The following is a 10,680-nucleotide window of genomic DNA, read 5'->3' as shown; positions in this document are numbered from 1 at the left end:
CCAGCTAAGACCAACAAGGCGAAAAATCCATACATTAAGCAATATTGAGAAAAGTGTTCTAAAAATGAACTTTGTCATCTGTTTTCTTTATTTCTTGTGGAACACTATATCAGTAACACAGTAAAATGCCATTTGTTTAATTCCACCTTATTTACAACAGAGGTATGGATATAATTTCAGTTAAGGCATATCATACATCAAGGCACTTCTCAAGGCAAAATGCAGGGTTAACAGTGTTTAAGTGCAAACAAAAAGTTTAATATGATTGAACCAGCTGTAACCATTTCACCAGTACCCTGTACTAACTACAGACTGAATATTATATTTCTGACAATTCACACTTTTGGTTAAAAGCAGTGTACCACTGTGCTTTCACATGTATTAAACATGCATTCTCGATTTACACTGAATATGTTCTATCATCTATCAGTCTGTTACAGCAGGAAGTAGGAGACTTGCCTTTCGGTAATGGAGTGTTAAACCGTAAACAGTCTGCATAGAAACACAATATAAATACCCTTCATGGATGACATTTGCTAAATATTAGGCTACTTTTTAATAAATAATGATTGTAACCATACCTTATTTAGCCATAGACAAAGATATATTCAAGTAAGACACTCAACCATACCTAAGATGCCAACTACTGGTTGATGAGGCACTTATAATAAAATCTTCACCTGTTCCCAAGCCAGACTGATAAACTAACATCTTCTCTGCATGCCAGTTGGATGGTAGTCCTGTCAGCAGGCAGATTAGAAGGAAATGACATCATATCTTGAGCTGTGCCATGAGGTTGGAGAGGGAGGCTGCGCTTTCCCTCAGCTTGGCGTCTTCATCCTGAGCCAGAGACACGCCAGCGAGCCTGGTGGAGCCGGAAGCTCCCAGAACACAGGGAAGACTGAGGAACACCTCCGACCCTAAACCACCCCAGCCCTGAGAGACACACACACAGTTAATTGGTGCTCTATGCTCTAACCCCTACCCCTTGACAAAAGGGTGTTTAAGCTGAGTAGCCAGAGTATACCTGTGTCAGGGTAGGGTTTACAGTGAGGCTAGTGGTTGGATTTAATGGTTAGCGTGTTTGAGCTAAGAAGCTATGGCATACCTGTGCCGGGTTAGAGTTAAGGTGAGGTTTAGTTTGGTACCTGTGCCAGTGTAGACACGGAATGGGCCTTCTTCCGGTTCACCAGGATACTGTAGGTGATGTCAGCCAGGGACAGACCCATGGACCAGGACCGCTGGCCTCGACCTCTCAGCAACCCCAAAGCCCTGAGCACAACATTCAACAGCATTAGGACACCATTTTGGCTCGAGTTCTCCCTTCTTATCTGATTATTATCAATCAAGGCAAACAACCCCTAAAACAACAGGGGCTTGGGTAGGAGCAGATTTATCTTAGTGTCGTAGGAGTAGAGAGGTCTGAGATTGTACCTGTCTAGGACTGGTTTTGTGGCATTGGACCTTGGAGCAATCTGTGGACGCTGGCTTTCCCCCGTCTGTCCAATGTTACTCAGCACAGCCACTGCAACACAGAAAACAACAATAAAGTATCCATGGCTTTCATATGAGCAGCTCTCACCTATAATCATATTCATGTGCTCATTTAGCAGATGCAACATACAGTACAGCCTGTACTGTACAGGGGCACATTTGAACCTGAAACCGTCTTGATTTGCAGTCAAGTACTCTAACCACTAAGCTATTCCCTCACCTATAGACATGGGGTGGAGACAACCAACGTCCAGTCAGAATGTTAAAGTACAGCTGAATGCCAACGTACAGCTGGTCTTTTACTCTCCTTCTCACCTTTGTTGTCAGAGAGCTCGCCAATGACCCAGGCCTGCTTGTGTGTGTTCAGACTGATGTCCAGGACATGGCTGAGACGCTCAGAGTCCAGGTTACACCCTGCTCCAATCACATGTGTGGGGGGTAGTCCGCTCTGCCTCCACGCCACATGGGTCATGATGTCCACTAGCAAGGGGGCAGGTTTGGGCCTCAGTTGTGCACGTCACAGAGTACATCCATACATGATTTGGAAGTCTTTCCAATAATGATAAGACACGAAGAGCTGTACGGTAATACCATTTTTGGGGTGTGTGTGCAGGTGTGCAAAATGTGGAGATGATGTTTATGTGCCTGTAACATGTCAAAGCTGAGAACATTTCTGTTCCTTATACATTTAATATAATTTCACTGTATGTCATTTGTCTAAAAGAATGTGTGTGTGTGTTTTCTGACCTGGCTGGGAGGCGATGAGAAGGACAGCGTTTGGGCAGAGACGGGCCAGGCTGGGTATGATGCTCCGGTACAGGTCCACGTTAGTCTGGACCACACTCACATACGACTGCTCATCACTCCAGGCGTTGGCGGTTACCACGACAACCCTGGAGCCTGCAGAGGCAGAGAGATCTGCAGGTATAAAATTAAAAAAGGTTGAAAGGTCACATGGATCGCATTGACGAAGAGGTAAAACTTCATGATACAATAAATATTTGTTTTAATACATTATTCCATTAAATCCACTGTAATATCAGACATATCCCAGGTTTAAGCCATGATCCAGTCTTCCAGACGTTATACCTTTGGAAACCTCCACCTTTGGCAAGTTGAAGATTTCCAGGTCCATAATGCCACCTTTAGTAGAGCTCTCGGCTATGTCAACGAAAATGAGTTTGTCCACGTTCCCCTGTGCGACAGAGGAAGAACAGAACATAAACGAGCTAGAAGACAGCCATGGATGCTTGTTTTAACATCGAACCAACTGAGTATAGCTCAGTGGTAAAGGGTTTCACTGCAGATCCAGATATTGCAGGTATGAATCTCACCCTTTGTATATCACATTGGATAAAAGGGTCTGCTAAATGAACACATTATCTGATGGAGGATAAACCAAACACAGGGAGGGTGACAGACCTTTGCCAGGATGCTCATCACGGAAGCCATTCCTAGGTCGCCTCCCCCAATGACAGAGACTTTGTTAATTGGTTGATCATTGTGTTGTACTGCAGCTGCAATCAAAAGCATATTGATAAATTCATGTTTATTTTGTATTGTATGATATTACTTTCTGCAATCAAAAAGCAACTGGATAAATTCATGTTGATTTTGTATTGTATGATATTACTGTATGTATATATTCTTTGAATAAAATAATCTGCTAAATGAATACAATTAGAATGTCTATGTATGTTGTTAATAATGGAGAGAATGGAAGCGCACCACTGTTGACTTTGAGGTTGGATACAAAGCCTAACAGGTCGTTGGGGTCTCTGCTCTCTCCTGAGGGTTTGGTTGCCAGCGGAGGCTCCTCTTCAAACTTTGAGGTCATCTCAGCCAGAAGGCCAACCACAGAGGATCTGGGCTGGAGGAGGGACGAGAGAGGGACGAGGAGAGAGGAGTGAGAGGGGAACGTAGACTATTGATGAATACTAACAGAAAAGAGAAGGAAGAAAAGAGAGGATAGTACATCATCATGTCACATGATCTCTCATGACCCATGACACATGACCACCAACCCTCCCACCCCACCCTCCATCTATTCCTCCATCTCCAGTCTTACGTGGTCCCAGTTGTGGAGGCCGGGCAGGTGTATCCGTCCCTGGGCGTCTACGTGCTTCCCCTCCCTGATGACCATGCTGGAGGTGGGCCTCATCAAACAGATGGGGGGTGTGAAGGGGAAGGAGTCCATGAGCCACAGCTGAATAGGCAGGTTGTACGAGCGGCCTGGATAGACAAAATACACATATAACTGTCTCTGTCCTTTAAATTGCTCAATAGACATATAAGCAGAAGATGTATTCATCTGAGATGGGCCATTCAGAGGACAGATTTATGGCCAGGCATGCAGTTCATTTATTATTGCTTCTTAATTACCTTCATACTTGACGACGACGGTGCCTATCAACTTCAGCAGATCTTTTTGGGTTCCGTCGCTGAAAGCTTGAAAGAAATAGATATAAATCAACAGAAACAATATGCATTCTGTTGAACAACAGTGGTGTAGATATAAAGATTATACAGACAATCTTACTGTAAGTTCCAGTTACAGGATTTATGCGGGGGTGAATTCGATGTACTTTCTGTAGCTCCTCGATGGCAACATCCCGGAATTTGTACTGATACCAGATTATTTGAGAAAATTAGACAGCACAAGCTAGTGACAACAAGGCAAGACATGCAGGACACATGAAAGCTTGCTAAGCATAAGATGACTGTCGGCAAATAACACAAGGCAAAACTGGTTTATCCGGCAAGATTACCGGTATGTCTGTTTCACTAGCTTCATACCAGCAGTGTAGCAGGACTACGTTGATCATAAGATACCATTATAAATTCATAACTAGCAGGCATTCAAACTAAGCCTCCATTCATAAATATCACAAACCTTCGACAGTATTCTCTGTATTTCCTCCAAGCTAAGATCCATGGTTTACCATGTACACGTTAGCTAGTAGTGAACTGCTCGATGCCTTCCAACAATTAAACTTTCAAGCAACAAAATATAAACTTCCGCAAAGGAGGGAAAGAGAGGCGTGTCGCATAGGCACGGGGTTGCGTGCCACTTTGGTGACACACACACACACACACACAGGTCACCTGTGACGAGTGTGTTTAGGTATATGCCTCCTATGCCACTTGGAGGCGACGTGGTCCATGTCGAAACATACAGGCATCCATGCCGTTTAAATGGAGGGTTTTAGACTCCCAAAAAGTGGATTATGCTCTTCTATTTGGCAACCCAGAGTTTGTTGCCATCTAGTCCTGGTCAGCTGACTGACTGTAGTCTATTAATCCGCTATTTCGCAGCATATCACCATCTCTAACCACTAGATGTAGTTTATAAATGTATGACGGGATTTCAGAGGGACAAAGAATACAGTCTAACGATCAGTTTATCTGTTTAATCAGCTTAACAAAATTATAGTAGCTTGTAAGATTTTGGAAAAAGCTGTAGTTACTGTGCAGTCGTACTAAACTAAACCCATAGCCTATAGATAGCCCTAACCTCTTACTAACTAACTAGGTAGCTACCAGTCTAACGTTGTAAACGCTGATAGTTAGCTAAATTAGGTTGCACTAATGATGTCAAGTGGAAACCGCAAGGTTTGAGGCTATGGATATGACTGGGACGAGTGGAATAACCATGGAGACGCCCGAACTACCTATCGAGGTAAGATCGTAATAAAACCTAGAACCCAGTTATGCATGCAACTAGGATCATTCATAAGGGTTGTATAAGAGTGCAGCAGTGTGGTTGACTGTCTGGAGCTAGTTTAGTGGCTAAAGCTAGCACCTGCTAGCTAGCTATGGTCGTAATTAATTTGTTCTTATCAGATCACCACCTACATCCTGAGTTTCCTGCATGCGTCAGACAGAAAGGAGGCATCTCTGGTCTGCAGGAGCTGGTATGATGCTAGCCAGGACCATCGCTTCCAGGTAATCTATTTACCCACATCCCACCAACCCACCTTCCTCATCCTGAATGCCTCCCTACCTAAAGAATGAATTCAAACCTACCAACTTCCTGTCTGCATTATCTGAAAGTTGAGGAGCTAGATAAATGACAGTACCCTATTTTATAATCTTCACCTTGATATCATCAAATGACTCTTTCGTAGGATTCAGTTTCATATTTCTCCATCCCCCTACAGAGGAACCAGACCTTCAAGTTCCCAGCCTCCACCTGGTCTTTGGATCTGATCCGTGGCCTGGGAAGACTCTCCTGCTGCAGCCTGGTGATCAGTCACCTGGATGGGTCCAGTTTGTCCCGGGCCGTGCTCCTGGAGGTGGGGCTCCACCTGGGCCCTCGGCTGGAGAGCCTGGCCCTGCCAGGGAGCAGTGTGACAGAGGCCTCCCTCCTGGCCCTGCTCCCCCACCTGACCTCCCTGCGCAGGCTGGACCTCCGGGGCCTGGACAGCCTCTTCATGTCGGGGGCCTTCCTCTCCCGGGACGAGCAACGCCAGCAGGTGAGGATGAGGAGGAGGTGGTGGGCGGTGTTGAGTATTGGTGGTGTTGGGGGGTGGTGAGGAGGAAGAGGAGTCGATGGTGGTGAGGATAAGGAGGGAGTGGGGGGGTGGTGAGGAGGAAGAGGGGTTGTGGTTATGAAAATCATGATGATTCCCGTATGACCCATATTGGGTGGGGCAGAACCATTAAAGAATATTTTTATTCAGCAGACCCTTTTATCCAAAGCGACTTGCAGGTGCCTCACTCACAGTTGATCAAGATCTGCAGGCAAATGCAGATTCCCTACTGACTTGCTCCACTCCCACCAACTCAAAACTCGCTGCCTACGGTCTGTGTGTTCCTCCAGGTGCGTGTGGCCCTGGCAGGCCTGGAAGAACTGGACCTATCAGATCTCCGCTACCTCTCGGACCTCACCTTCAACCGCCTGACAGGCTGCACTCCTAAGCTGCACCGCCTCTCGCTGGCCGGGTGCCACATTGCCTTTGAGTTTGACCCGTACCGCGGCTGCCCCGTGGGTGTCGTCCAGGACTCGTCGGCTCTGCTGTCCCTGAGGAATCTGCGGAAGCTGCTTCTGGAACAATCCTCCACCATGAGGGGCCTGGACCTCAGTCGCACCTCCATCACACCTGAGTCCCTGCGCTCAGTCGCCAAGGTAAGACACCAACACTCAATGTTGGAAAATGTATGTCCAAGAAATACATTTCATTCATGTCGCAGCTGCTGTTATCCGAAGCCACTTATAATGACCTGAAAAATGAAAAATTGTACATGAAATAAAATAAAAAAGCTCTTTGTTGACTCAACTAGGTAAATAAAGGTTAGTAAACATTGGAGTGGGATCCCGTTGGCCTCCATATGCCAATACAGGAACCAGTTACTTTTACCAAAGTTTTGCCAAAACCATAAACCAACAAGAAATTGTGCCCTCCCATCTTCCCCCTCTCTTCTTCCCCCACCTTCCTGCCTTCCGACAGGTGGAGGGCCTGAGGTTGCAGGAGCTGTGTTTGCGGGGCTGTAAGGAGCTAACTGACTACTCTGTGGAGGTTCTATGTAAGCACCAGCCGGGCCTCAGCAGTCTGGACCTGAGCGCCTGTACTGAGCTGACCAGCAGGGCGGTGCTAGCGGTCAGCCTGGGCCTTCCGAACCTCAAGAGTCTCTCTCTGTCCAGAGACTGGAGGATTACTGACAAAGGTCTGTACACAGACACCCGGAAACTGTCCTTGTCTTCCTCAATGTAGTGACGAGTAGACTGGATGGATCCATGTTCCGAGTCATCAATGCTCGTTATAGTCATCAATCTGGGAATACATACATTACATATAATACAAATGTACCATACATAGTATAGACCATAGGAACAATATATACGTACAATACCATACTCTGTTTGTACTTTCTCCCCCTCCAGGTCTGGCTGACCTGGTGTCCCTCCCTGAGCTGAAGAGTCTGGACCTGTCTGAGTGTCTGCATGTCAGCGGAGCTGAGATGGTGAAGGGTCTGTCTGGACCAGGCCCTCGGGCAGGCCTGGAGACCCTAATCTTCAAGAGCTGCACCTACATACGGGTATGCTGCTAGCTAGCCTGTCTATCCTCCTGCCTGTGTGCTCCTCTGTCTGTCTCTCTCTGAGACTCCATCTCCATCAATCCCATGTTCCCATGTAGGGAGTCAGGTGGCTGAGAGGTTAGGGATTCAGGGTAGTAATCAGAAGGTTGCCGGTTTGATTCCCGGCCGTGCAAAATGACGTTGTGTCCTTGGGCAAGGCACTTCACCCTACTTGCCTCGGGGTGAATGTCCCTGTACTTACTGTAAGTCGCTCTGGATAAGAGCGTCTGCTAAATGACTAAATGTAAATGTTCCTCATCCCTCTCTTCTCTCTCTCCATCTTCTCTCCGCCTGCTTCCTGACAGGACCTGACGGTCTATCCCTTGGCTCAGCTGCTGGGCGCCAGTCTGCGTGTGCTGGACCTGAGCTCCTGCGTGTACCTGACGGACCTGAGCGTGCGGGCCATCGCCACCTACCTGCAGGGGCTGGTGGTGCTCCGTCTGGGCTGGTGCAAGGAGATCAGCGACTGGGGCCTGCTCGGCATAGTGGAGCCCACCAAGGAGTGTGAACCTGCTCAGGAGATTGTGAGTGGGGGGTGGGGGGGTGGTAGGGGCAGGAGGGAGAGGGGGGGTTGAAGAAGCTGGGGGGGGGGGGGTTGTTAATGACTGGATGCAATCATTCGCAATACACTCCACCCTGACTCGGCCTCACTCTCCTTTGTCCTCTCCTCTTCCATCCTCCTCTCTTTCCTCCCATTCTGCTCCACGACACCTCCCTCCCCTTCCCCTTCGTCCGTTTCTCCTCCACTCCCCACCCAGGAGGACAAGGACCCCAAGTTCACCAGGACGTTCGGGAACATGGGCTTCTTCCGGCCCCCCACCCTTCTCTTCCAGGAGAAACCTCGGCTGGTGACGGAGGAGGACTTGAGGGTGTTCAGGGAGCAGGAGGGGGCTTCTCTCCTGGCCCTCCACTCCCTCCAGGAGCTGGACCTCTCAGCCTGCTCCAAGCTGACCGACAGCAGCATCACACAGGTGGGGGGCTGGATGTACTGGCGGTCTTACCCCTCCGGTGTTCTCGGCTGAACTATGAACTCAGACTAGCGTAGCCGATGGACTTCACTGAAGGCACCATCTTTGGTGGTTGTACTTTTCAAGAACCGCCTTGAAAATGCGTCTGTAGACAGTGACAGCTGCTGTGATCGTTAGCTCTAACACTGAACTATAGCCAACCCCATGTTGTTGTGGCCTCTAGGTGATTCGCTACCCAGACCTCCAGCGCCTGTCCCTGTCCATGCTCCCCGAGATCAGTGATGCCAGCCTGGGGTCTGTGGCCTGGCACTGCCGCAGCCTCACCAGCCTGGCTCTCAGCCACTGCCCCCGGATCAGCGACCACGGCATCGCCCGCGCTGCGCCACACCTTAGCAGGCTGCAGCACCTCTACCTGTCCTGCTGCGATGCCGTCACCGACAGGTCAGACTGGACGTGTGATAGAGATCCTAAAGTAGATGCAGTACATAGAATACATACAGTATACAGGAGATATTTATATATAAACAGGTACTGTTACTGGATACAGATACTGGATATGGAAATTTGATTAACTCACCGTTGGTCCTAAACTAGGTATGACCCTGGGCTGAACTGCTGTGATTGAAAAGAAGTGTGCTTCTGAATTTAACACCCAGGCTCTTAAAACGAACTTGAAGTGATTGTGGATGACTGATGTTTCTAACTGGAAAACTATATTAGAGATCAACTTTGACTTGACAGTGTGATTTAAATCTGAACCTGTGGATTGTGTCTACAGGTCTCTCTCTGTCCTAGCTCAACACTGTAAGAGACTCCGCACACTAGACATCTCCATGTGCAAGGATATCTCCATAACAACTGTGGACCTCCTCCAATCACAGTTGCCCTTCCTAGAAAACGTCCACTGTCGCTTTGTGGGCGGGGCGGACCTGACTCTCACCCTGTGATTGGTTGATTGTCTAACTGGTTTCGCCGAAGACAAATTGCTGCTCGAATCTCATTTCAGTGATCTGCACTTACAACGCTCCTCTTTTACGTGGTTGTGTGTATGAATGCCTGCACGTGTGTGTACGTACATATGCAGACAGGATCCAGCAGTCACAAGTCCAGACTTTATCCAACCCCTACAGCTAAATATCACCTTACTGTGCAATGCAGACACATGACATTCCAACATATTCTTTCTAGCTAAAGGGACCTCTGCTGCCTACTGGGATAGGTCTGGGCCCTAGCTCCTCGATGTGACAAAGGTTGGATAGGTATAAGTGAGGTAACACACATTCCATAGCAGGGGGCTAGGGCAGTGGTTATAATCCCTGGTCCTCAGGGACCCCCCTGTCCTGCATGTTCTAGATCAGCGGTGTCAAATCCTGGCCCTCAGGGGCCGCTGTCCTGTACGTTTCAAACGTTTCCCTGATCCAGCACACCTGATTCAAATGAATGATCGTTATCAGGCTTCTGCTGAGCTTGATCATCCATTCATTTGAATCAGGTGTGTTGGAGCAGGGAAACATCTCAAACATGCAGGACAGGGGGGTCCCTGAGGACCAGGGTTGAGAACCACCGGGCGAGGGGGACAGTCCATCTTGCTCGTGGCGGTTCACATCCAGCCAGACCCACAGAGGTGGTTCCAGCCAAGGCTGCGAGCGAGGGAGGGAGGGGCTGAAAGGGACCATGAGAGCAGACCCCAACCTCTCACTGCCCAGAAGCACATACACGGAAGAAGGTGGGGGCAGATTATGTGCTGTCATGTTGCAAACAGGACTATGCTATTAAAATCACAATAATACGTCTTAGTATATATTTATTTAAGTATTTGGCCATATATTTGTGATGGCCCTGAATAATTTTGTACCAATTTTAAAATAAAACAGAGCCTCATATGCTGATTGTTAAATTTGGAGAGAAAAAAAGTGATAATGTGTACCAAATGTAATTTTATGAATAAATGTAAAGCCTCTGAACTTGCAGACTCTTGAGTCTTGTGGATTTTTTTCACTGTTAGTAAACACAACAGATGACAGCTGTTTTTTGTATGTAAATCGTATCGTCTTTATTCATATCAACCGTTGCTCATTAAGCCGCAAGGCTAAAATGCACATTAGTGTGTGTTGCATCAGAAACACAGTGCAGTGATCTG

General features: G+C 47.7%; 2 protein-coding genes across 2 annotated transcripts; one reads left to right on the top strand and one right to left on the bottom strand.

Annotated features, from left to right (window-relative positions):
* Positions 1–67: 67 nt before the first annotated feature.
* On the bottom strand, positions 68–4,557 carry uevld (UEV and lactate/malate dehyrogenase domains). The gene is made up of 12 exons (XM_047033372.1): positions 4,388–4,557; positions 4,034–4,118; positions 3,877–3,942; positions 3,563–3,726; positions 3,223–3,364; positions 2,917–3,011; positions 2,584–2,689; positions 2,242–2,412; positions 1,810–1,974; positions 1,435–1,525; positions 1,149–1,272; positions 68–936 (listed from the first exon to the last, which is right to left on the bottom strand). The coding sequence occupies exons 1-12, from the start codon at positions 4,427–4,429 to the stop codon at positions 772–774; spliced, it is 1,416 nt and encodes a 471-aa protein (XP_046889328.1). The 5' UTR covers positions 4,430–4,557; the 3' UTR covers positions 68–771.
* Positions 4,558–4,702: 145 nt separating this feature from the next.
* Positions 4,703–9,635, top strand: lrrc29 (leucine rich repeat containing 29). Its single transcript, XM_047033371.1, has 10 exons — positions 4,703–5,173; positions 5,338–5,439; positions 5,655–5,969; positions 6,317–6,622; positions 6,945–7,161; positions 7,379–7,533; positions 7,878–8,096; positions 8,331–8,543; positions 8,764–8,981; positions 9,319–9,635. The coding sequence occupies exons 1-10, from the start codon at positions 5,117–5,119 to the stop codon at positions 9,485–9,487; spliced, it is 1,971 nt and encodes a 656-aa protein (XP_046889327.1). The 5' UTR covers positions 4,703–5,116; the 3' UTR covers positions 9,488–9,635.
* The last annotated feature ends 1,045 nt before the right edge of the window (positions 9,636–10,680 follow it).

Source organism: Hypomesus transpacificus, chromosome 14 (assembly GCF_021917145.1).
Source record: "Hypomesus transpacificus isolate Combined female chromosome 14, fHypTra1, whole genome shotgun sequence".
NCBI lineage: Eukaryota > Metazoa > Chordata > Actinopteri > Osmeriformes > Osmeridae > Hypomesus > Hypomesus transpacificus.
Note: the sequence above shows the minus strand (reverse complement) of the source record. Positions and strands in the feature narration are given on the sequence as shown.

Excerpts from the sequence above, each read along its gene's own strand:
- uevld (XM_047033372.1), bottom strand. The coding sequence starts at position 4,429 with ATGGATCTTAGCTTGGAGGAAATACAGAGAATACTGTCGAAG. Across the intron at positions 4,119-4,387 it reads TACAGAGAATACTGTCGAAG|TACAAATTCCGGGATGTTGC; the intron begins GTTTGTGATATT and ends ATCTGGTATCAG. Across the intron at positions 3,943-4,033 it reads TCCTGTAACTGGAACTTACA|CTTTCAGCGACGGAACCCAA; the intron begins GTAAGATTGTCT and ends ATTTCTTTCAAG.
- lrrc29 (XM_047033371.1), top strand. The coding sequence starts at position 5,117 with ATGGATATGACTGGGACGAGTGGAATAACCATGGAGACGCCCGAACTA. Across the intron at positions 7,534-7,877 it reads AGAGCTGCACCTACATACGG|GACCTGACGGTCTATCCCTT; the intron begins GTATGCTGCTAG and ends GCTTCCTGACAG. Across the intron at positions 8,097-8,330 it reads GTGAACCTGCTCAGGAGATT|GAGGACAAGGACCCCAAGTT; the intron begins GTGAGTGGGGGG and ends CTCCCCACCCAG.